This window comes from Rissa tridactyla, chromosome 9 (assembly GCF_028500815.1).
Source record: "Rissa tridactyla isolate bRisTri1 chromosome 9, bRisTri1.patW.cur.20221130, whole genome shotgun sequence".
In the NCBI taxonomy this organism is placed as follows: Eukaryota; Metazoa; Chordata; class Aves; order Charadriiformes; family Laridae; genus Rissa; species Rissa tridactyla.
Window position 1 is genome coordinate 5,225,178 of NC_071474.1, and position 25,623 is coordinate 5,250,800.

The 25,623-nt window shown below is 41.0% G+C and overlaps 1 protein-coding gene across 9 annotated transcripts in view; it reads left to right on the forward strand.

The window, feature by feature from the left end:
- LOC128915087 (protein FAM169B-like) overlaps positions 1 to 25,623 on the forward strand; it is a 137,715-nt gene that overhangs the window by 40,561 nt on the left and 71,531 nt on the right. For 5 of the 9 annotated variants that reach the window (XM_054214932.1, XM_054214931.1, XM_054214934.1 and 2 more), the window contains 2 exons: positions 1,478 to 1,554; positions 2,564 to 2,947. In XM_054214932.1, coding sequence (XP_054070907.1) covers positions 1,478 to 1,554; positions 2,564 to 2,785 — 299 coding nt within the window. In that variant the 3' untranslated portion in view covers positions 2,786 to 2,947. Of the gene's footprint in view, positions 1 to 1,477; positions 1,555 to 2,563; positions 2,948 to 8,396; positions 9,659 to 12,234; positions 15,094 to 15,283; positions 15,344 to 18,910; positions 19,126 to 24,332; positions 24,429 to 25,623 lie in introns of those variants that run through there. The other 4 variants (XR_008468520.1, XR_008468519.1, XR_008468521.1 and 1 more) reach the window with 4 other exon arrangements.

A 25,623-nucleotide genomic window follows, 5' to 3' on the forward strand; every position in this document is an offset into this window, starting at 1 on the left:
CCAGAGTTGTGGTATAGGGACACAGAGGGGAAAATGACGTGGCATAGAATGGACACGACTGGAGTTGCACGATTTAGACTAGATATAAGGAAGAAATTTTTACAATGAGGATGGTGAAACACTGGCACAGGTTGCCCAGAGAGGTGGTAGATGCCCCATCCCTGGAAACAATCGAGGTCAGGTTGGAGGAGGCTTCGAGCAACCTGATCTAGTTGAAGATCTCCCTGCTCGCTGTAGGGGGAGTTGGACTAGATGACCTTAAAGGTCCCTTCCAACCCAAACTATTCTATGAGTCAATGATTCTGTCTTTAGGGGGCCACTTGGGAATATAGTACTTCGTTCCTACTTACCCTGTTATGTAGAAAGCAAAACACGGTGTAATTCAATATTGTCAGCTCCAATCTGGATCTATGGCAACAACAATGAAAAAAGACAACTCTTACTCTGCTCTTACTTCTTAGATCCCCATTGACATTTGCAGTGCTGTGTTTTGGAACAAAATTAAGAAGAAAAATTGAAAATTCTGCTCAAATTACATTCTTTTCCCACAGTACTCAGGATTAAATACTGTTAATGTTGTTGTAAGAATTCTGCTATCATAGATATTCCAAAAAAGGTTTCTATAACCCTGAGGTCAGAATTTTAAATTTTGCAAGGTTATGTGGCTGCATCTAGTGGCAGTACAGATAAACTGCAGCACTCTGTTTACTGCGACTGATACTTCAATTTGGACGTGCGCAGATACAGAGACATATAGATACATACATATTTCTGTCTGCATATATACATATATCTATAAAAATAAAGCTCTTTAGCACGTTGTCACACATAGCTGCAGTCGTTCATTCTGCACTGATTCTTATTGTGTGAAAAATGGAGAGGTTTATTTACAGCTAATAGTCTCAGCAACAGGAACACAGTGACATTTCTCTTCTGGGGCAGATTGGAAGAACAGAAATCATTTTACGTGATTTGATCCTGGTTGCTAAATCTACCAGGCAGCGAACTGAGCTGTTTTGAAGTAGTTTAGTAATATACATAACACATGTAAATGTGAAGCTAATGCAAAAAATAAGCAGACTGAGCAAGAACTAAAATCAATTTCAAATGATTGCATATAATCCTTTACCTGAGCTGGGCAGAGTATCAGCATTTTCTGTAAAGAATGAAGGGGATATGGGTTTTCTGGGTGTAAGAGGTGAACGATTAGGTATTTAGCAGAACTTTCAAGCTAAGAAAGACCCAGAGACATTCTGGTTCCTGTGTAGTTGTTCACCATAGTCTTTTATGATAGTGTCATCAGGCACCTTGTTTTGGTTAATTAACGAAGGTGAGGCCAGAGGGGTTGAAGGTGGCATTGGGGTGGCTTTTTCTGGTGCTTTTTTTTAAGTGAAAATTGCCATTTAAGTGAAGTCTGCTAACATTTTTTCTTTTCACATCTCTCTCTTGGGCAAAACTATTCACCCCATTTCTCCAGAGGCTGAAGTGGGTTCTCAAATGGAGTATGCTCAAACCAGTGGACCCAGACAAACAGATACGAACCAGATGAATAAGGTACAGTGACTGATTTTCTATGTATGGCTTTCCTTTTCATTGTTGGCCGTTTACCTTTTTAGTGAAGTACTGAGGTATAAATATGAGATGCCATCACAGAGAAATATAGGTGTGTTTTACTACTGAGGCATAGGTTAATGTAGGTGCTCACAGTTATATAATATACACGTATAATTGATTCATGTAGCTAATTTATATAGTTCTGGTAGTTTGAGAGGCTAAAGAGTACTGGACAGTTTTCACTAAATGTTTTAGTTTGATCCTTACTGAGATAAGGGAACTGTAACAAGCTGGCAAACAGTGAATTCCAAAGTTTGCGTATGCAGTGGCCTTCTGAACTGAACTGTGATTTTTTTCCTGTGCCTATACAAGGGCTTGAGCGTGACACCTTTAGAATGAGTAAGCCAAACTCTTTACAGTCCTAATTATTTTATCCCACTACTGAGTTGCAGATCTGACTGTGCTTAGCTTTTTGCAGGATGGAGGCCTAAAACAGGCTGAAATGTTTGAAAGAAGCCTAAACCTAGTTAGAGGAACATGTATCTGAGAAAACAAATCACAGTAATTAAGCTTTTCCAAGTAATTAAAAAAATGGAGAGACGAGTGGAAGCAAAACAAAGAGCTGTAGGGGTTGTTTGCCCAGCACATTTTGGTTGCCACACAATTAAATCAGTTTGTTTTCTTCAGACATGGGTCTTCTGGGGGAGCTATGACAGCACTGGCCCCTGTGGTGCACGCTCTTGCGTTATGTGCTGTGGTCATGGCTTCAGAGCCCACCCAGCCAGATCAAGGCTCCGTGTACTCCCAGTTTTCTTTATGCTGACGCTTCTGGGAACTCTGGCAGAGCAGCAGGAATGAAGCCGTTCTATACAAACAATGCAGCTAAGTTTCTTGCCTTGCACGTTTATGGTCGCCTTGGTTGACAGAAGCATTTTATATTAGGATCAAGTCACTGTTTATGTTGCTCATGTGTAATTTGGTGTTCCCTCTGTCTTGGTTCTAATTTCAGGGTGTTGAATACATTCCTGGTGTTGGGAAAGTGGCAGGAGATTCCACAGAAAAAAAAGATGACAGAGCAGCAGCAGGGACTCTAAACACACAAGGGTCTGAACAAGAGGACTTAGAACAAGGTGCAGGCAACACTCAGCAATGCAAAGGATTCAGAAAAAGAGCAGGCCCTGGGGCCTCAGTTGGAGACAAAGCCACCAAACAATTTAGAATTATACCATAATTGCACTTTCAGAAATCAGCAAAATCTGTGGTCTTAAAAATTATAATTGACTGTTCATAATTTGTAACGCTGGAGAGATTTCTTCAGGTAAGGTATGAATTTTTTGCAAGGCACATGTTCTCCATCTTGTGTTTTGTTTTAAATAAAGCTTTTCTTTGCTAATTGTCCTTTTCTTTCTCTTCTTACCAAGTAATTAAGTACTAGTTGAGCCTAGTTATTTGCCTGCTCTGAAAAGATTTTATTGGATTGCATGAGATGTCCAAAAGGGAATAATTGGAGGGCTTGTAGGTACTGATGTAAGAAGATATTTCTATGGAAACCACATCCTGCATTATGGAAGAGAGATACCGCAACACACGTTGGTATCAGAATGACAGCTGTAACCTTCCTTTCAAAGAGAACAATTGATCTTGAATTGCTTTCATTTGAGTTTTTCTAGCAGAAAAATCTGCCTCAAACCCTGTGGTGGACAGGATGGCATACAAACTCCATTTGTGCGGAAAAAGTTTGGTACAGAGAAGAAGAGCGAGCAAGCTACAGGCCTTAAATTGCCTTTAAATTCAGGCACTGTGATCGTGTCACGTGTAAGGTCAGGATGTAGAACTTTGTGTAGATTACCTATTGCATGTTTTATTTCCTCTAGCCTCTTTCCTAATGTTTTGCATTTAATTAAGTTGCAAGCATAACATATTTCACCGGATTACTCATGTTATGGCTTGGTAAAGAAATTTTGTTCTTTCACCACAAGCTGGTTCTGTATTAGAATGTTTTTTTTTAGTGGGGAATTTCTAAAACTTGGATGTTGTATTAAGGATTACAGGTGAAATTCTTAAGGATCAGATCTTTTGTCCAGTGGCAGAGAAAACTTTGCAAAGAGGAGGGCTCAGTGGAGAACTGAGCAGAAGGGTCTTGTTTTGATCAACCTGAATAGATCCAGCAGCTTGTAATTCCTTAAGTGGGTGTCTTGGAACAAGGAGAAGTAGCTATTTCTTTCCAGAAACTGATCCAGCATTTCCAGGGAGACAGTTCTGTAGATTGTAGATACACTGTAAGGATGTATATTTTTGCCCCTGTATGGCATAATTGCTCACACATAGCCCTGTCACCCTGTTTTTGTTTAAGGTCGTGATTTAACATAGCATTTATTCATGTATCCAAGTAACTCCTCCCATGGTGAGCTGCTTGGTAAGCCATATGCCTGAGACACATAGAAATCAGACCTTTCTAGGCATCTCTTTAAAAGAAAAAAAAATTTAAAAAGCTATAATTGGAACTTCCAAGTGTTTGCCAAGAGAATTAAAACACTGAATTGTGTGCCAGCCTTAATCATGTTGCTATGGTTCTCTTGTCTCAAAGAGAATGCATTTAGGACTAACTTTATAATCAGTTGATCTTCAGGTTGTTGATTCATTAAGTTGCAAAGAGCATGCTATAAGGACTGCTAGAAACTGTGTGTCCTCTTGTGCAGCAGCCTACATACTTACTTAATGTATAATTAAATACATACCTTTTTAAAAAATATACAGTATTTGTGAAAAATTGCAGTACCAGTTGCTCCTAAGTATGATAGAAAATTATATCTCTCCTCATGAAAGCTGATTCTGGAGTTGCAGTAGCCTAGCAAACTAGCTTCGTGTCTAGTTTGCGCGTAACAGCCTATATTATAATTGTCAAGGTAAGGTAAACTGGAGTTGGTTCAGCAAGTGGGGGCTATTTAGAAGTTAAATCTGATTTAAATCTTTCAAGAAAATTTTATCTAAGGCAGCCCCAGGAAACTCTGTAGGAATTTGTATTAGAATAAAGAAGATGGGTAAGGTACTGTGTGTAGAATGGGCAGACACCTAATTTGATTAAATTCATTCTATATCTAGGGACACGTGGAGTCAGAGGAAAAACCAGCAATTTTTCAATATCCCCAAACTGAATTTCTGTTTCACCTCTCTATTACCCAGTGATCCACTGGCTGCATTAACAGCCACTTTACTGGCTGTTCTCCCAGAAGAGTTGCTTCTTTCCTCTATGTAAGAATTGTCTTCCTTGATTACGTTTAGCTTTCTGTTTTCCAAGTAAAGCTTTTTCATCAGAAATGCTCATGATGGCAACTGGGCATATTATAGAAGTAAGCAAAGGTGCATTTGGTGAGATGGTGTTGGCAGATGGCTCGGTACTTTCTAATCAAAGAAAGTGATCACATCATCCTTCTAATCAAAACTTGTAACAATTAGGGATGTTCTACATTCAGTTCATCTGCCCTGCCTGGCAAATGAAACACACTGAGCAGAAAAGTTGAATAAGAGGATACAGACATTTGCCCATTAACTATATCCAGTAAAGAACCAGAGCCAGGAGTTCTTAGGTCCTACTTAACAGTACTAAACTTCTGGGCTACAGGTTGCAGGGAGACACAGGCTTCCTCCATATTTTTTCAGAAATGCCGACTTACGGAACAATTAGTCTGAATATTGATATTCTTTCTTTCTTTTTTTTTTATATTTTTATTAGTGCTTTAAGGTATCTGATTAGTTTAGAGTCTTGGACCTGCAACTCGTTCTTGGCAGTCTGAAGTGCTTCTTAGTGAGATCACAAGAATCCTAAGAGAGTCTGAAGCAGAAACAGATCCAATATCTTCACTGTCTTAATAGAACATAATAGGGAAAAAAAAACAACAAACAAAAAACCAACCCAACAGCACAAACATATTTTTCTCACAGTGGAAGTTCTTTTATTTAAAAGAAATCTGCATTTACTCAAGGGTAGGATTCTTTCAGAGTGCTGAAAAAGTTGGCAAAGGCTTGAAAGGCATTCCAGTTTTTGGAGTAAAGTTTTCAAAACCTTGGATTTAATCTCTCTCTGAATCTCCACTCCTGGTGGTTATGGCTTGACACGGTGGTATTTCTGCTTAGGAGACAAGGAGGTAAGTGTGTGTGCGTGAGAGATGGAAGACCTGATGAAAGGAAATTTGTACCTATTGTTCTTATAAGCATAGACACTTAAGTCTGGCCTACAAGTAGGACGATAGACATCAACATTAGTGTTAGTGGTGATCTGGGTGGGTGGGTGCCGACTAAATAAAGTTTTTGAATCACTCGCAAGAAAAGTAAACATATGGATTTTACGGCTAGAAATTTCATTACGTTAATCTGTCATGATGTTTCACATAATGTAAGCCGGACAATTTCATGCATGGTTGCTGTATCAAAAATCATTGGGTTTGGTTGAAACAATCCATTTTTTAGAAAGATCATTTTGATACGACAGTTTTGATTTTCAGATGTTGGGCAGTGGGAAATCTGCCGTGTTCCTTGGCAAGTTGTTCTAAAGTTTCGTGTTTACAAGTGCACCCAATTTTTTTAGTCTGAATTCATGTTGTTTTAGTCTCCTATGATGGATTTTGCTTTTCTATTTGATGCTGAGCTATGGCTCTGGTACTATCAAGAGTCTTTCAATGTGAGGATGGATACTGGGTAGACGAGGTGCTTAGTGACGTGGTTTAGTGGTGGTTTTGTCAGTGTTAGGTTGATGGTTGGACTTGATGATCTTAAAGGTCCTTCCCAACCTAGACAATTCTATGATTCTGTCATGACATCAGTGAACAGCGCTGTTTTTTGGATCTGTCTCTGTGAGGCAGATTTTCCTGACCTTGATTAATCCTTATTTTCCTTTCAGAGAGCGTTTAAATTTTTCAAATTCCTCTTAGAAGCCTGAACGTCATCAGAGGCCCAGTTACAGTTACAGTCGTGTGGGTTAGCATTTCCCAGCCGCTCTGACCTGTGGTTGTAAATCATCACGGGATTCTTTTGTACTTGTGGGTGTCTTAATGGTGAATATACATGTAAAACCTAAACGATATGGAGGAATTAAGAGGTATCTGCTTTAATGTGTTGGTTTTAATGGCCACAACGGCTGCAGTGTGCCACTGAAAATGTAGTCGCGATCCAGAGTCATCTTTATTATTACCACGAGATGGCACCATTACATAGCTTAACATTGTTGTCATCTCTTGGGTTCTTGAGACGGTGCCTGAGATTTAAATACGTCACTGGTTGGCTTGACTTCTTCAGAGAAAGGTTACCCGTTCAGAAAAAGGAGGATGATGGCATGGTAAAGCTTGTCTTGTGTTTGCCATTCAGTCTCATTGTATCTCTGGAGTTTATGTTGAGTGGGCCCAGGACTGAGGTTTTCAAATATTTGTGAAGCCAAGATGAAGTCATAGAGTAGCAGGAAATGCAGACTGCACCCAGGTTGTGTCCCTTCGTCCTCTTGTCTCATCAGGAAGCCTGTCTGGGTGGGACTTTTCCCTGTTGTATTTCATGGTTTCCCAGCACTAAATGGTTCTCTGCTCAAAGAACTTGAACATCTAATTTTCTGTTTCTGACCCTTCTCTTGTGTATTACATACTTTGCTTCATAGTACTATTGAGCACTTTTCTTTTTTTCATTTAGTAGCAGCAGCCGTGTAATACCCTGTTAATGTTGTCAGCATTAGAAAAGCAAGGATGGTCTATATTTGCCCTAAAGGCTAAGTTTCTTCCTTTGCTGCTTTGTTTTGTATGTGACCATTCCAAAGGAGAGAAGAGCAGATTCAGTAAGCAGACGATTTCATTTTAATTTTTATTTTTAAATTTTTAAAAAATGTTTACTGTTTAGCTTAATTGATATAGTAGTACTTCAGTGCAAACATAAAATTGTATGTTGAAGGCAGTTCTCCATCTTAATCAAAGATTGCAATGCAAACATTTCAAAGCATTCCCTGTTCTTTCCCTTGCTCCTTGTAAGCCCAATGCTAACTCTATTTTCATGGTTTTTCGGGCTTGCAATATCACTGTCTGCTAAATGGTAGGAGCTCTGTGCAACTCTTAGTTTATCACATCAGGAACTTGGGCTGATATCCTTCCCTCCCATGACGATGATGACATTAATGTATTTTGGGATCTGTTCGGACACTCACGGACTGTTCTTGAAGGATCTGCTAGAAGTCACCTTACAGAAACTTCTGATACCTTCTTTCCGCCATGGTTTTTGTGTTAAACTTTTAGAGGATTAGAAATACAAATTAAACACTTCTAAATAACCACTTTTCACTTGTATTACTTGATTATGAGAAGTGAGCCATCCAAAAGACTGTCTTATAAGTAGGTGACAAAGTAGGAAAAAACAGCTAACTTGTCTGAACTCATTAGTCTGAAAAACAGACTCACTTGGCACCTTTGCGTTGACTGTGTCCAAACAAAGGCTCAGTGACATCCTTAGAGCTGAGTGCCTAGCTGATGTAATTGGGATTGATTCCCTCTAACTGACCCGTGTTCCTAAAGAAAGCCTTGGCAGGCCAGTAAAACGCAGCAGTTGATTTGCAGTCGTTTAGGGGTGGTTCAAATCACATTTTAGTGTCCTTTCCTATGGATGAAGAAGGGAGGGAACAGTTTAAACCTAACTGGATCCTTCTTAACATTTGCATATCAAGGATCTTGCGGAAACAGATGAAATTAAGATGTCCAAATAGAATTTCTGCTGTGTCAAATCTGTTGCTCAACTGCATAAACAAAGAATGCATCCAGCTGTAGTTGGTTGTTTGCTATTTACTCAGGCCTTCCTTTATATATTTCTTATTACAGATGAACATGCAATAAAATCTAAGTACACAGGAGACAAAATTAGGAGTTTGTAATTAGCCTGCTTTTCAATTTGTTTCCTCTTGCAATCCAACTTGATGGTAAAGTATCAGTTTAATCTTCTCTATTTGCCTTAGACTTTATCCTTGCGTTATTGAATTTTTCTGTCTTGAAGGTTGTTGGGGTTTTTTTTTGGTGGTGTTTTTTTGAAGAAATCTTTTTGGTTTTAATTTAAACTGAAGGCTCCATTTTTGGAAGATCAATAAACTCCATCTGGAAGAATTCTTTTCTCCCAGCCACCTGACACTTAGATGACGTTGAACTTTTTTTTTTTTTTCCCATTCTCCGGGAGGAGATCAGAGGTTGCATTCACCATGATGAGTACGTTTGGGGATGTTGGTATTCATTCACCAATATCTGATTCGTAAATTAATAGCTCAGCCTCTCTGGACTGTGGTGTGTTAAAGGTCAGTGACCATGAGAGGAGAAACACTTTGGAGCTATGTGTGCCCTTTGGTCACAGGAGTAGCCTTGGCATAATGGCATTAATTTCATGGTGCCTTTAGAAGATACAGATGTGCAGCGTACCTTCAATCCTCCTACCTGGAACCAGTAATCCCCTCCCAGCTTTCTGCAAGGAGTAGGGAGGAAGAAAAGAAAAACCCTTCCTAAAAGGATTAGTTCAACTGACTCATTTTCTAAGTTTCTTTTTGCTTGGCATGTCCCCTCTCTTACCAGCCTTTGCTAAGTATCTTAACTAAGATGCTTTTTAGGTAAATGCTGCCTTCAAGCACATGATATGAAAGAGCCTTCTGATTCCCCCACCCTCACCAGATCTTGGGGCTGGCTCAGTCTTTTTTAAAGCTATTTCCCTTGTGCTGCATGCGGAGCCCATCTGCTGTAATACAGACTGAAATGCTGCTTTTATCCTTGTTTGCGTAGAAGGTTGGTGGGTAAATCAATTGGAGTGAAAGATGTATTGTCCCTCTTTGCTCTATGTCACAAGCACAAATATCTTCTTTTTAAAGCATCTCTTGGTAGAAGCCAAAGCCTTTGGCACAAGCCACCTCTGCTAGTTTGACCTCTTTTGTGCATCTGGAATGGAGGAGCAGCTCTGAGAAGCACAGAACAAAACCAGCAAAATAGCAAGAGAAAAGGTCAAGAAGGGGTCTTGCTCCCTGTAGACATCAGAAGTTTCTGCAAGATGATATTTAGCATGTCCTGCCTGAACAGTTAAGGCATCAAAGACACTGGCACTTCGACAGGTAATATCCTTGTGAGTTGTCAAATAGATCGCAAAGCACATTGCTCTGCCACGCTGGGGATGGGAGGGAGGGATCTTATGTCTTTCTACTCATTGAGGTAACTGAGACTGAGAGCTTCAGAGAGCGTTTGGCTTCCAACAGATGGATGTACCATGCTGTGTTCTGTCCTTGCCTGGCTTTTGACTTGCAGGCCTAAGCTTACAGAGTGGTGCTGCGGTCCTACTGAGCAATGGGAGGGCAGGTTTCTACCAAAGAGAGCTGACATCAGTTACAAGCAATAGAAGTGCTTCATTTTTGCCTCTGTATTTTTGCCTGGTTACAGCCTTGCAGTGTCTTAGTCTCAGACCAGCCAGTCTCTTTGATGCAGCATAATTGCAATGACAGAGATGATTCCCTGTCCCCTCCCATTCTAGCAATGGGATCTGAAGGGAGGTAAGACATATTCTGATAATTCACCTCTCAACTTTGCAGGGTCAGGACAAACCATATTGCTTGCCCTAGCCAAGGGAAAAAAACATTAGTATTAGAAATCCAGGAGGCAGCCAGTATTCTGCTGCTCAGGACCCAGAAATGCCGGGAAATAGAATCGTGGCAGCTTCAATGCTAGATTATTCAGTGTATTTGTAGCAGTGGATTGGTGTAGCTCTGATCACAAAGAATCATCTTTGCCAAATCCCATGGTTGAACCTCTGCCCAGGACAATAAGCTCATACGGTGATGACACGGGCTGAGTTGTGTTCTTCATTGTTGTTATAGATTTTTCACAGTCCCCTGGTTTCATCTGCAATTTTTCATGCACAGGCGCAGTTCTGCTTCTCTCCTCTTGTATCCTGCCCAGGAGTGGCGTGGAGCCTCAGACAAGTCTGCTTTCCCTCACAAAACCCTGCCAGTATGTGCAATCGATTCAAAACAACTTACCCTGGATTCACTTGTCCTTACTTAAAAGTAAACGTGGGCTGCCAGGTTTTGTATATAATGCCTGAAAAAAAAGAATAAAAAAAGAAAGAAAAGAAGCAAGTACAGAACAGAACTCAGCTGATACAGAGGCACATGGTATAATGCCACTTTGGCTAAAATCTTTTCTGAATGCTGGCACTCGTCCAGGGCGAAACTCACTGTGTTGCTGCGTTCTGATGCCAGCCTTGCTCATATAACAACCGTATCAGTGCGCATCAGTCCTGCCTTTCTGGCCACGGCCTCCAGGTAGTTTGAGCCCCGCTGTGTCCTGCTAGTGGGTGTTCACGGGAGCCAGAATCCCACGTTGTGCACCGCTGCTAAGGGAGCAGTTCGAACACAGGGATGCTCAGGCTAAAGTTAGTAGCCGACTAATAGGACCACTTGTTGAGAAATGCCATTTGAATCTGTGGCTTCTGGTGCTGAGGAGTGACTGTGTTGTGAGTAAATATTAGCCAGGATATATTTGGGGCTTTATTAAATTCCTTTAAAGCTTTCCAAGTCATTTGCAAAGGCGCGGATGAGAGCTTTAGCGAGATGCTAGGTTAAGGAAGAGAACGAGACTGTTGTCTTGCAGAAAGGGGGTGATGAATTAAAGCGCCTTTGTGGAAGAGTGTCTCTCTCAGCATCAAACTGTAGTTTCGACCTTCCTAATTAATGTTGTTGTTTTTCTTCTTACTGTGGTGCGAGCTGCCCTAGCCTGACCTACTGGTTCACAAGATAAAAGGGGTTAGCTAATCAGAATGGAGATCCCCTCTACTGGCTTATCCAAATCTTTACTAAAAGTGTGATATCCATGAACACAAATAGAACAACACATCTAAGAATTATGTATCTGGGAGTTTAAAGGGGAGGGAGGGGTAAAAAAAGAAAAAAGTCCATATTGCTTTGACGTTATTTTAAAACTGAAACTGAATAGGTCAATACCCCTTAAGCTTTTTGGTCTTTAATTCTCTTAATGGTATGGCAGAAATCGTTAATTGTATTATTAAAAAAGCTTTGAAGACTGTATTAATGTAATGTGACCTCGGATCAGTCAAGATCACATTTTCATTATGATTAAAAGATTCCTTGTCCTGAAACATTGATCTCATCTTCAGCGAATGTCAGAGGGAGAGGGGATGTTTCCACATCTGGGCAGTAGATGGCAATATTGCATTTCATTCTGCAACGCGCTCAGCTGGAAGTGCTCACCTCAGAAAGGGGCCGTGAACTTTTTCCCTCAGCTTCCAAGAGCGGGTTTGCACTTACATAGTGTATTAAATATTCCAGAAGCAAAATAATTGGAAATTACGTTTTGAATCCAAATTTCTTCAGTGACTGATGTCAGGTGGCTGAGTTACAAACTGCGTCACCCAAACAGTCCTGATCCCGCCTGTCAGCTCTGAGAATGGGTATTTGCGTGTTAGAGGCCATCAGCATTGTTTGCCTTGTAGCAGGGATTCGGTGAGGCAGTAGATGACCCCTGGAAGTAACGTCTCACACTTGGTTACTGTGCTTTTTCTCGCTTTTTGGTGGATTTTCCACGTTTGCATCAAGAGAGTGAAACCTGTATGTTTTCATGATTGGGGAAGTTCAGAAAGGAACCTAGCTAACATGGTGTCTGCCTTTGTACCTTACAGCAGGTCCTGGAGAGGATGAGAAGAGACACTTTGCAAAGAGCTAGGAATCGTGAAGCTGTGTGTTACGGGGTCTTACACACGTCGATTGTGCTGTGCCCTAATGTGCTATGCTGCTGAGTAGGTGGACAAGGATTTCAGAAGGAAAGTGACATCTGGGGTCAGCGATTTATGAAAATGAAATATGCTGTGGCAGCTCGAAGATACGGTGTATGTAAAGTGCTACTCCGTTGTTGTCCTGTGGGCATATACCGTGTGTCTCCACAGTTTTGTGAGGTACCAAGGTAATTGCCTTAAAACTCCTTGCTACACAGGGTGTTGCGGGATGCTAGCACACACACTAAGTGATGGGAAGCAGAGGGGTGCGCTGGCTGGTGTTACAGCTTCAGCGCCGCTGACTTTTCTATAAATAACTGCTGTCTGCTGTAATTGGTCGCATCACAGTCCGTGGTGATCTTTTATATTATTGCTGGCTGCTGGAAAACTCCCGGAGGCGTAAAATAGATACCAGGAAGATCCTGCACCCAGCAGTGTGTTTCCCCATGCGGCACAACAGGGTAAAACAGAAATAGTGTTTACCAGGAGCTGATGAAGAATTTTCTGCAGCAGGAAAGATGAAAAAAAAGAGATTGCACCTCTGAAATAATAGCAGCAGGCCATCTCTCATGCAGGATATTGCTGGGTCTTGTGGAAAGAGAAAATCTTCCTAGGGTTTCTAGTGGTGAACTAAATGGGTATTATTATTTGCCTCTGACTTACTTATGGTGTTTTTCTGCTCTCCATAAAATAACAGTGTCTTGCAAGAAATGAAAACTAGAGGGGAAAAAAAAAAAAAGTAAGTAGTTGGCTTGTGTAAGATGTGGGGGGGTAAAATATGTAGTGTTCTCTGTCCTGAAGGATTCCGAACACTTCACAGACCAAGAATGCTGAATGCTACCTGCCACCCTCCTTTAAACGCAGCCAGCTTGGAGTGGAGCACAACACTGAGGTGAAGTTGCCCAGCATCAGGAGCCAATGTTTTTATTAAGGGAGGGCAGAAAAGCACTGGAGTTAGATGTTCAGGAAAGGATTTGAGTGGAAAGGGTTCAATTTTTTGCTTTGCACAGTAATGAGCATTTTGAAATAGTTACTATCCCGAGAACTGCGAACTGTAGTGAACCACTGTTGAGCTGTAGTGGCCCTAAGGCCACCAGGTCAGTGTGGGTTGTGTGTGTCAGCCCTCCCACTTCATTTCTACCTCTGTCTTAAGCTACATTTGCCCCTCTACAACACACAGCACAGTACCTTACATGCGTTAGAGAGTGCATGCGCTTCACTGGCCTAATAAAAACTTTGCTCATGTCGACAAAGAATTTATTAGAACTGAAATCTTTCCAGCATTACACAGAAGCTGGCGCAGAGAACAGGACTGTGGAGGGACTTGTCAACAGCCTCTCAATTGGCTTTTGCTGACTGATATTTCAAGATTAGGTGCTATTGTGGGGCATTTAATGTAAGAAAGGATTGCTGTGAGATCTTAGCTTCTGTCCTGTTTTTTTGCTATCGGTGGGAACTCTTTGATTGCAGCAGTCTAGTTCTTTGTGATTTGGAAGAAGCACTGAAAGTCCACATAGCGTTAGGTCAGAAACATATTCTCCTTCAAAATATGCCAGGAAACTGTCAATGTGACAGAAGTGGGGTGAAAAGTCTACGGGGAAGAGAAGCAAGATGCCTTCTGTGGCCTCGGACAGCCCCACCAAGTGATTCCTGGGGCCTGGCTTGAAAGCAATCTATATTGCCATTTTTCATAAGCGAGCCATTGCTCACTTATGAAAAAGTCTAGGCTATTCTGGCATGGATTTGCTCATCCAGGAAAGAATTAACTTGCTGTGACTGGGCAGGGTGCCTAGTTGTAGTAGGACATTATCTGCTCTATATACTGAAGTCTCCAAAGCAATGAAGAATCTGGTCCTTGTGCAGCAGAGCACTCCACTAGCATGAGACTGGACTAAGACTTATGCCTGCTGATCTGCAGCCTTGGTGTCAGCCCTGCTGTGTGACAATATCGGTTTATGTGGGTAAAGATGCATACCCAGCGCCATATTCAGACCACCTGACCATGTTTAACTTTCCTTGCTTTTCTGTCTTCTTCCAGCCAGGATCCACTATCCTACATAGTGAGTGTTCTCAATTGTTCATTGTGCTCATGAAGTTACATGCCTGCGTTTATCATAGGTGCCACCATAAACAGGCTGCATATGGCCTACGTGTGTGGGCTGGTCTTAAAATATTGCAACAACAACGGAATGACTAATTTATAGCAATTTACCCTCAAACAGTAAAAAACCAAACAAACTGGAAACATTGTGGAGGTAATTGACAATAGAGTGCAGAAATGGTAGGAAGAACTTTAGTAATATCTGAAAATACAGATGGATAATTTCAGATGTTTGCCTTCATTTGAAGACTGCATAGGTAGGAATTTGGGATTGAGACTCCTCAAGCTGAAAGTGAATGTTGAGAGAAGACAATACCCATTCAGAAACAGCAAAGATGGTGACCTGTGAGAAGAAGGAAAGCTCTGGGAGCGTAAAATCCCAGCTAAAAACAATGCTGGAGTCAAGGAAGTGCGCACATCTGGTGTAGCTCCTTGAGATCCAGCAGTAGTCCTGACTTGACCAGTTTGTACTGGGAGAAGACAACAATAAAACAAAGAATTATGTTTGGAGAAGATTGTGGTCTGCAAACTGCAGTACAAAAGCTTTTCTTACCATCAGACTTTGAGGACTGTGCACCAGAAAAGAGTTGCTCCAATCTTCTGAAGTCAAACTGGTGCTTCCTACCCTGGTCTGTGCTACTCTGGTACCTTGCAGAAAGATAAAGGTAAGCTGGTGAGACACCTTCTGCCTGTTTCTCTTATTCAAGCAGGTCTTTCTCCTTAAGATGACTAGTTCACGTTGTGAGTAACTAAATTTGGGAGGGAAAGGGAGTTTCAGCTCCTAGACTGCTGATGTAGAGTTAGATTTTTGTTTCACTAACAGTTTGGGTTTTTTTTTTTTTTTTTTTACTCAAGTCTTCAGGTACTGGAAGAAGAAATGAGCGAACCCCTCTGACACCAGTTTTCACCATGACGGTAATTTGAGTAGAAACAGCTTTGCCTGCAAATAAATAAATAAATATTATATGAAAAGCTTCGGATGGAGCTGCCATGTTCATTCTTGTTTCTAAAGCCCCCACAGGCCATGTCACATATGTGGGTCATGAGGTCTATCGATTATGTGTCAGACCCTTAGGTGTCAGTAATCAATAACACTAACCTGCAGAAAATGCGGCAGAGATTTGCTAAACCAAGTATTCTCATTGTTCTTTTTCTTGTATTTAAGTTTTCTGTGCCTCGCTAAAAATAACAGAATACATACCAGCAAAGGCAGGGGAGACAAAAACATCATTTGGCTGCCAACTCATTTACTGTCCATTTTCGTCTGATTCTGCATGATTGTTGGTGAGAAGGCAGGATGAGGAGGGGCAAGACAGGAAAGGGTATTTCCAATTGAATGGCTTCTGAGAAGTAGAAATGAAAGTGATTGAGTTGGGAGGACCTAAACATTTTGACCCTGACAGCTTATTAATATTTAACAAGGTGCCAGATTTTTCTTTGACACTGGAAATTGTTGCGACTGTCTGTCTCCAGCAGACTGAATCTGCTTTCTCAGTCCACCATATCTAATGTACCTGCTTCCAGTCTTGAATAGTTTTTATTCACAAATGCTTTCCTTTATTTGCTATTTATGAGAATAAAGAAGGTAGTTTGGCCGATCAAGTTGTGAATTTTTTCATTTAAACTTTGTATCTCTTTATATTCTCAGTTGGTCACTGAGCAGACTGTGGTTTTCTTGTGTTGACGGTTGTTTTTAGAATCAGCCCTCAAATAACTTTTAACAAAACGTTTATTTGCCTTTTTAGTTTGCAGATTGCGCATGAGCTCTTCACTGTGACAGTTACGTCTTTTAAATGTAAGCAGCTCTGATGAGATAAATATAACAATTTGGAATTCGTATTCTTATTTGTATTAATGCAGTACTTCAAGATGGTATACGAATTGGGATCCTATTGGGGGAGGAGAAAAGTCTACGCCGTAAAGATAATGCAGCATCGAACGAGCAATATTCAATAGAAGAGATGAAGAGAAGGAGAAAATAATATCTTTATGTATTATTTAGGTGGTCTCCATCCCCACTCTTTTGGTGCCTGTCTCTGTCTCTCTGCATTATCTGGGTGGATTAGCTTCCTAATGTAGATCCGTAGACCTAAATGACTTTTCCAAGGTCATGTAGAAAGTTTGTGGCAGAGCTGGGTATCGAACCAGTTTACCAAATCTCAGCCCAGTGTCCTGAATATGGTGTTTGTTTTTTTTTTTTTTTTAAAAAAAAAAAGGAATTTCAGACATCTGTAAGCGTTTATCTTTGTGTAAGTGATGGAGCTGCTGGGTTTGTCTTTAGAAATTTCCAGTCAAGACCATGAATTCTGAGTGCTATTTTTCTGAATGCTCCACAACATAGGTGTAAACTTTGAGATTTCAAAGTGTAAGTATTTAGGGTTTTCTCTTGGAGATAACTATCTGTCTACTTTGGTAATTTTTTCATTGCACCCCAAGATGGATGTCAAGGAACTTTTCTGTTTTGCTTGTTGGAAGAGTAGTCCAGAACATCTTTTAAAATTTTATATTATTTTTTTACTACTCCACCTGCTCTGTAAAGTCTGATTCTGATAATTCATCTGTTCCCCTTAATAGAGCTAGGCAAACGTTTGGTGATTTGAGTTTACAATGTGTATTTATGCCTTGCCATCGGGGAATCGGCTTCTGTTTTTGCATTTAGAAAGTTTTAAAATGAAACCTGAAAATATTTTCCCTCTCTCTACAACGTTTAAATTGCAAAGCACCCTGTTGCTGCCTTGAGCTTTCTGCATTGTGTAAAATCAGTCATTTCAATGATAATCCACTTACTTACGACTGTGCTCAATTACACACTTGTGCTGTGAGTTGCCAAGTATTTGCCTAGTTGCAGAGGATAAAACCTATTTGGAAAAACTGGGTAAAAAGTGACTGCCAGGAGGGGTAAACCTGGAGGGAAAGGCCACCAGGGGAGGAAGAATGCTTGAATTTGAGAAGAGAGATGGAGATAAAGAAGAAACATGGTAAATGCTGAAAAAGCAGAGAATCACGAAACAAAAAAATCGGGAAGAGAAAATATGAAAGTAGCGTGGCGTGGTGGAGGAGGTCTGGTCCAGCAGATGGAAGAAAAGATTTATGCCCAGCTTTGCACGTGAACTTCTAGGTGACCGTGGACCATTTGTATCACCTCCTTGTCCTCAGTTTCACCTTCTGTAAAATAGGTCCTGTGGTACTTACCCTCCTCTGAGATGCATGGATGGGGAAGGCTAGACAAGAGCTACAGTAATACTGGTTATTCTGATTTATTGTTTTTCTTTTGCTAAGCCAGCATTTAGCCAATGGCACTCTGCCCTTTCACTTGTAGGAGAACTAAAAACCTAAAGAAAAACACACTGCTCCTCGGCTCTCTTTCGGGAAAGGAGGGAGGCTTTTAATTATTTAAGCATCTCCTTTTCATGTTGCTTCTGGTTTTTGAATCGTTATCGTTATAGTTGTTAAGGCTATAGGCTCTACATAAATCATTTAAATAAATAATAAATAAGTCATATCATTAAGTAATACACTGGTATTATTTATGGCTGTAGGGAGAGGGTAAGAATACTGTGGATATGATTTGTTTAAAATGGAAAGAAGCCTTTGTTAGGCTCATTATTTCAAACACCGCCTTCTGGAGTTAAGGCATTAGCTTTTGGAAACTGTCCTGGGAGGTGGATTTGCTCTGAAAGAATTAGCCACCGAGTTGACTGTCTCTGATTCTGCTATCCATTGGGCACATCACGTGTCCCGTGGCACGGCCCTGTCTCACACACCTCTTGTTCCTCTTGTTCTTCGTTTTTCTCTCAAGGAGGACCAAAGGTTTTGCATCAGGCAGCACTCAGCGTTGTGGTGTTCTGGGTGGCGATGCTGTCCTGGGCGGACACCACCGCGTCATCAGCCTTTACAACTGCTCAGCTCCTACGGCAGCACACGTAGAGCGTTGTCTCCAAGTTATTCCTTTGCTCAAGAGAATGAAGGCGTGATATTTACTGGGCTGCTGTGAAAGTCTTGTCTCGCACCTTTATCACTGAAATCCCCTTTATCACTGAAATCACTGAAAAGCAGAACCAGTCATTTCAAGTTGGAATATGTCTATATTTATAATATGGAATCACTTCAAAATCTTATTTCTGAAGTGAAAAATCAAATTAATTTATTTTTTAATGTATTGTAGTTAAAGAGTGTTCTACTTAATTCTTATCTCTGCTCTGAATTTTTGTTTGTCTGATTGTTTTTCCTTGTCTGGATTTTCCACATGATTTGAGTATTTGAAAGAAAAGAATTGTCCCAGCTAGTCTTGCTTGTGGTCATCATTGCCAAGTGGCTGGGGACACATCAGTTCTGTAATTTGATGAAAATAAGCAAGACAATTATATAAGAATTATCACTGGGTGATGAGGAGAAGTATAATTTTATCAGTAATTATTTTCTGTGCAGGGTGATAAGTATCTTTACCGAACTGGTACCTATAAATGCTTAACTGTTTTTCAGGAGGACTTCTTAAATCCAGATGAGTCACGTAGTCCTTGGGGCCCGCCCCGAAGGTGGCCATGCTGCTGTGTGTGGGAAGACCGGTGCATGGTGATAGTGCCATTCCACACCACACCAAAGGGTGAAGTCTGCAGGGAAACCTTGCGACGCCTCGTGTGCAGTAGGACAAGACACAGAGCCAGTCAGCATCCCTTCGCAGCTGCTCTGTTGCATAGGTAAAACTTGGGGTGCCTTTTAGTCTTGAGGGACAAGACCAGGGGAAGGAGCTTGGGCAGGTGCTGGTTGCTCTGGAGGGTTTGAGACAGAAGTGGAGCAGAACCAGAAGGGACAGCAGGAGGAGGCTTTTGCCACTGTGGGGTGAGGTTGGACAGACCACAGCTCCTCTTGTTGGGAGGCGCCTTCCTGCTTCTCTAAGATGTTACAGCCTTACATTTTCACCTTCTCCTCCACCCCAAAAGTCACAATTGCAGGTGGTTCCCATGCTGTTGATTGCTTTTCCTGCACCTTGGGCCAGCTTTGGTGGAAACAATACCAGTTCGTCTCTGAAAGTAACATGTTTTCTCTTCCGAGGGATATGCTAACTTTCAGAGACTGGATGACCTCTGAGTCCTTTATCCCTAAGCAGGTCCTTTATCCCGAAGTACAGGTATAGTTTCACTTTCTGAGGTGCTATGTTCCACAGGTGGTTATTTGCCTGTGTCCTGAATGCCTTGCAGAGTTGGGGATAGAAAGGAGGATGCATTATTGTCGTAACTTCACTGAACTCATTGATGTTGATCTTGTTTACGCCTCATTTACTGCTATGCACGCCATTTTCACAGGAATCTTTTTTAAAAAAAATGAAAAAAATTGCATTTCAGATTCAACTTCCAAGCACGTGCTTGAAGTTCTAGAGTAAGTGTGTTGTAGGACTTACCTTCTATATAACTAAGGGGTATAGTTTTCCACTGGCAAGCTCTGTCTTCAGGATGTATAAACACAATTTCCTGGCCTTTGCTTTTGAATCAGCTAGGTTGGACCTGGCTCCAGTGAGGTGGAAAAACTCTGAAGTTTCTTTTCCCCTGGGGCAGGATCCATCCAATTCATTGCCAGTGAGAAATAGCACCAAGTCAGCATGACTAACATTCGGAAACTTCCTGCTGTCCTTACCCTTACTGCGCGTCCCCAGCTGGGACTTCAGCTCACTGCACTTAAAGGCAGAGGTTCAGTGCACTAAAGCAGCTACTGCATTTAGCCAGCACACTTTCTGATACCCTCACCCAGTCCCACCAATCACTGCTGTAGTTTCCCCCTGCTTATTCTAAATTGGCTTTAATTTTCTTTTAAATAATTCTTAAGTGTGACTTTTTCAGTATAAGACTGGGAACTATGACTAATTATAAAATCATTACATGATTAAACTCAATTAACTTCAAATAACCCTTGAAATTTGCTTAATGTCAGCCCTTGGCCCTGCTTGAACCAATAAATATTGCTCACCTTTGGTAACGGGTATGAAAAGAGGTGGTTGCAGAGCATGATCGTTCAGAGTCAGCTGAGCCAGAGAACGGCCTTACAGAACAGGGTTAAACCCAAAGAGTTTGGGTTGACTACTGCCACATCAAGAAGGGGAACAGTCTTCTGCTCCTAGCTGGGATATTTTTTCCCCCCAATATTTTTCTCTCAAGTTAATAAGGTTTTAAAAATTCTTTTCAGCCTTCCATTCAATGGTCCCAATCTGCTTTGCAAATGTTAATAAGGGTTGAACCTCACAAAACCGCCACGGCATGGGAAAGTACTGTCATCCCCATTTAGACAAGGGATACCAAGGCATAGATGAGTGAATTGCACAAGGATCAGCGGCAGGAGCAAAATCCTAAGAGTTCTGATGTCCTATTTTATATTTTAGCTAAAGTTCTTTCTTGCATAATCCTGCAAGTTTCATATAGCTGTATGAGAGAAAGAGCCTCTTTTCTCAATTATTGGGCACATCTGGTTGTTGGTGTTTTTTGTGGGTTTGGGGTTGTTTTTTTTTTTCACTTTATGAAGCCATGTCTGGATCCAGTCTGTCTTACAGCTAGATCCTGGCAAGAGAGCTGGCAAAAGTGTGCAGAAGAATCCCAGCAGCTATATTTCTGTGTTCAGTTCCTGTGAGGACAGAAGGGGATGTCATTATTGCTACTATTCCTGGCAATCTGCTCTGACTGGGAAACTGGAGCGGACAGTAGCATTGTTCTCACTGAAGGTAGACAGTAGATGATGGATAGCATTTTTCCAATAGGTAATTAGATGGGCATGGTAACTAGACAGTCGTAAAGATGCCTGATCATCTACTCCCAAACGTCCCTCGTATGGTGTGCTGGCCACGAAATGTTCTCAGAATTTTATTGACTTCCAGCCCTTCTCCATGAAAAATCTCAGCTTTCTTGCCGGGTCCTGCCTTTTTTTTTTTTTCCTTTTTCCTGGAGACAGCACATAGCTCTGCAATTGCTGTTGAAATAATAGTATGGGAACTGGCTCTTAAGGAAGCAGGAAAACAGTGAATTAATGTACCTATCTATGCGCAATAAAGCAGTGTGTTTGGTGTTCAGATTTTTGGAGACTCAATTTTTTTTGCCCGTTTACAATGAATGTGAGTGGATCACTGGTGTGGACTATTAAGAGTCTCCTTTTTCTATTGATTGCTGGAACTTGTGTCGTTCTTTATAGACTCTTGAAGGACATCACACGAGATCTCAACCCATCTATTAAACAACAGAAGTAGTGAGAGAGAGACAGGATGTAAACACTCTTCCCTAAACATAAGTGTTTATATCCCCAGCTTGCTGTTTGAGTCTGGTTTCGTGGCTGGGAGTGCCCTAGGGTCATCATTGAGCAGCTTGTTCAACTGTGACTTCTGAATGATGAATGTCTCCACTTAAATTACAGATCACTACCCCATAACAAAAATCACCACTATTATTGGCCTCCGCAGGGGCAGCAAAGGGTGACTGGACAGTGGTGGAGGCCTTCACCTGCTACAACACTGCTCTCTCCCTGACGATAAATGGAAATTTGTCAACAGTCTGTCCTGTAGGATGTGTAATGGGGAAGTTTGGCTTGGCATTTGCCGTTCTGTCTTTTTACTATAGACAGAGTTTTCCTGTCTGCGGTACTGCCCGACAGATTAGTTAGGGTCAAAAGCTGAATACTTGGATTTTTGACCTTTGAATGAACTTCTACAGTGCTCTGTCCTGTACTTGAGGATGGTTTGAACATCAGAGGATGGGTAGTTCATAAAGACAGAGACACAGTTGTGTTCTTGAAATCAGAAGAGTGTATAAATTCCCCTTATCCTTTGGGGGAAAAAGCCTCCCCCATGGGTCTAGCTCATGCTTACTCTTTATATTGTTTTGCTCCTTTTGCTATGACAAGTCCTGACAAAAATAATTTAAAAGAAACAAGTTGGGGTCCAAGATGTCTGGGAAGTGAAGGGACTGTTATGTTTAATTACTTGCATGAAAACTGTTTGCAGACTGGAATTAGTTTGGGAATGTCTCTCCCCCTGTTTAAATAGACAAAAAGCTAGTTATCATAGCAGACTGCCTGTTCGTCATCTGCCTACTGGGGGCAAAGCAATGTCCTAAGAAGTCCTGTTTTCCCTCAAAAATGAGCAAGTGTAGCAGAAACCGCAAGAGTGGGCATCCAGTAAAAGTTTGTGCCATTCCGGAGTGTGCTGCAGCCAGTGCGGAGTTGAGACAAACGTTTGGCAGCAGCTTGCAGACCTCCTCTTGCACTGGTCGGTCAAGAGCCAGTGGTAATACCTCCCTGCTGCCCCCCGACAGATTGATTTTTGACCCTTAACTCCTTCCACCTGCTAATTACTTGATCACACTCTCTCCCGATGCCCTTTCCACCTGGTGGTGGCCTGGTTCTGTCATTCTCCCATTCTGCTGCTGCCCTCTCCACCTTTTGGCTATTTGTTCTTAAAACCCTCTCCTCCTCCTCCTGCTGATCATCCCAAATACAGTAATTAATATCTAAAATATTTGGATATCCATAATTTTTTTTTTTATTTTGATGACTCCCAGCAGTCTGGTCTCTAATGCCTACTGGTTGGTGGGAACAGGAGAAAGGGGAGTGAAAATCAAGGTTTTCCCTTTTAATTTCTGCTTTGTTGCTGCTGGTTTGACCTTTAAGCAGGTGTCTGGCTGTGGTTTGCTTGCTGATGGTTTTTACAGAATGGTCCCTTGTAAATATATACAGAAAGGGCAGGAGAGTAACTGGAGATTGTAGGCCGCTCTTTTATTTCCTGGGAGCCTATTAAAGGCAGTTTCCAGTTTATCCATCCATCTCTTTGTCAAGTTGCCTCCTGTGTCCATCCACTTGTGCATTTATTTAGTGGTAATAGTAGCTACTGTATCATCCTCTAGGATTGTAACGGTATGTTTCAGAATAAAGCCAGAGATGCAAAGTGCACTGAACCCATTATAAAAAAACAAAAGGGCTTTCCTTGATGGCATTTAGCTCAATAAACACAGTTTGTCAGAGATGTCTTTATCTCCTTACATTTAAGCGATTAAATGTTGGTAAAAATAGCTTCAGAAATAAAACATGAAGAGAGCTTCTGGCAAAGCCTTGTCCAGTTTAATTCATATATTAAATATTTGCTAGTAGGGTCAAAAGCTGAATGCTTAGATATTTTGCCCTTTGAATGAACCTAGCTAAAATAAAGACGAGGAAATCAGTTCTGCAGAAGCTGCCTCTAGAATACTAGGATCAATTTAAACATCAAAGGATGGAGAGATCATACAGGCGGACAGCCATATTATTCTGCACAATTAATACTCAGAGAGGTGTTTCCTGAATTCTGAATCTTGTGCGGGGAAGATAATATTAAAATTTCAGAATTTTAATTATGTAAAAGATGGTCCTTGATCCTTAGCTCCTGGAAAACACAACAGTTTATTTTGCATTAATGAATGTAGAAAACATCCCCCAGTCTGAATCTCTGCATTGATGCAATCTTTTTACAGTCAAATTAGCATTTATATTTCTAAAGGTAATTTTTAGACAACACAATAAATGAATGATATGCTGGTAACCTCCAGATGGATAAGGTGGTGCTCATACGGCATTTACAATGCAAATTGGCAGAAGATTGCATAATGGCCGGCTCTGCTGACCTTGGGCAGTGGCGAGCAGGGGGATGACCGGCATTCCAGGTCTGGTGCCGGTCCTCACACCCCTGCAAACTCCCTGTGTCCTGGCTGGGAATGGCTCTCTTGGTCAGGGGTTCGCTACAGAGCACAGCAAGTTTCCATGGGGGCAGGATCTCTCCTGACGTTACATTTACTGGCAGGATCTGTATCTCAGACCACTAGGTTCAAAATACGCTATCAGTATCCCGGTGTAGACTTAAATTCTGGAAAGGTTTCTCCAAACTGGAGTTTCTTTATTTTAGGGTTGAGCTGGTTGATACTGAGGTCCTGAGAAGAAAGGAGAGAGCAACAGCCAATTGCTCTGAGCAACTGGAGCTGAAATTTGCCTGGAGTCTGATGTAAGTCTGTACATCTCCACACAGGCTGTGAGTCACACTTGTGCTTCGGCTTTCGTTAGTAGCTTTAATCTGGTTTAATAATTTCTGCATATGCCTTATTTTAATAAGATATTGACACGGATTTTAGGATTGAGGTGAATGATTTTTGTAATTCAGAAGTATCATTTTAGCATTGGGAATTTTTGATGGCTACTAAAACTTCACTTTTAACTTGAACTTTCTTTAGGCACTTAAATAAGCGTCCTCGTTTTTGTTACGTGATTTCAAGAGCTCTGGTGCTTTTAAAGATCACACCAAGACTTTTAAAGTTACCTAACTTAACTATCAGTCTTTTGAAAATCTTAGCCGTGATGGTTTTCTCACTGTGTATCTCCAAATCTGTTTGCTTGTTTTTTAAGCAGAGTACTGTATTGCATGATTTTACCATACCATTTAGTTTTGGATGGCAAATGGTATTAAGAATGGATTGAAATAAAGTAAGGCCCAAGGTCCTGATCTCTGTCCACTGAAATAAAGGAGAATTTTGTCATTTACTTCCGTTGGATCTATCAGAGAAATTCTGTGTGATGATGAATACGCAGTATTTGCTTAGTTTGGCTCATGTGGTAGTCAATGGAGTGACTTGACTTCAGAAGCAGAGCCTTGCCTTGCTCTACGTAATTAACATTACAGTGCTGTAGGTTCTGCATATGAAAACCCAGGCTATTGTAAATTGTGGTTTCCTTGCCAACCATATCTCGGCTCTCGCACTTCTGTAGTTGTCTCTATGATGCTTTGTGCAGTATTATTACCCCTCATCTAATACTGGAGCTGGGCGGATCTGCAAAATCTAGCTATTATTCTTTCCATTTGAAATACATTAATATGAAAATAAAAATGAAATTCAAGATGTTTCACTTCCTGAGTAATTATATTCTGGAAGCATTAAAATAAACAGACTTGACATTGTGAATGTTTCAAAAAGATACTTTTTTTTTTGGCAAATGCTCGTAGCTAATGAATTTACATTCATAAATATAAGCATTTATATCAGAATCGTGATTAAAGCATTAAAACTGGCTCTTCTGCCAAACTATAGGTCATATAGCTTGAATTTCATCTTTTGAAAATTTCATACTTGGAGCGAACTGCTTGCCAGCAAATTACAGACCAAGCCTTATTACCAGGAATTACTTTCTGGTGAAATTCAAACAAT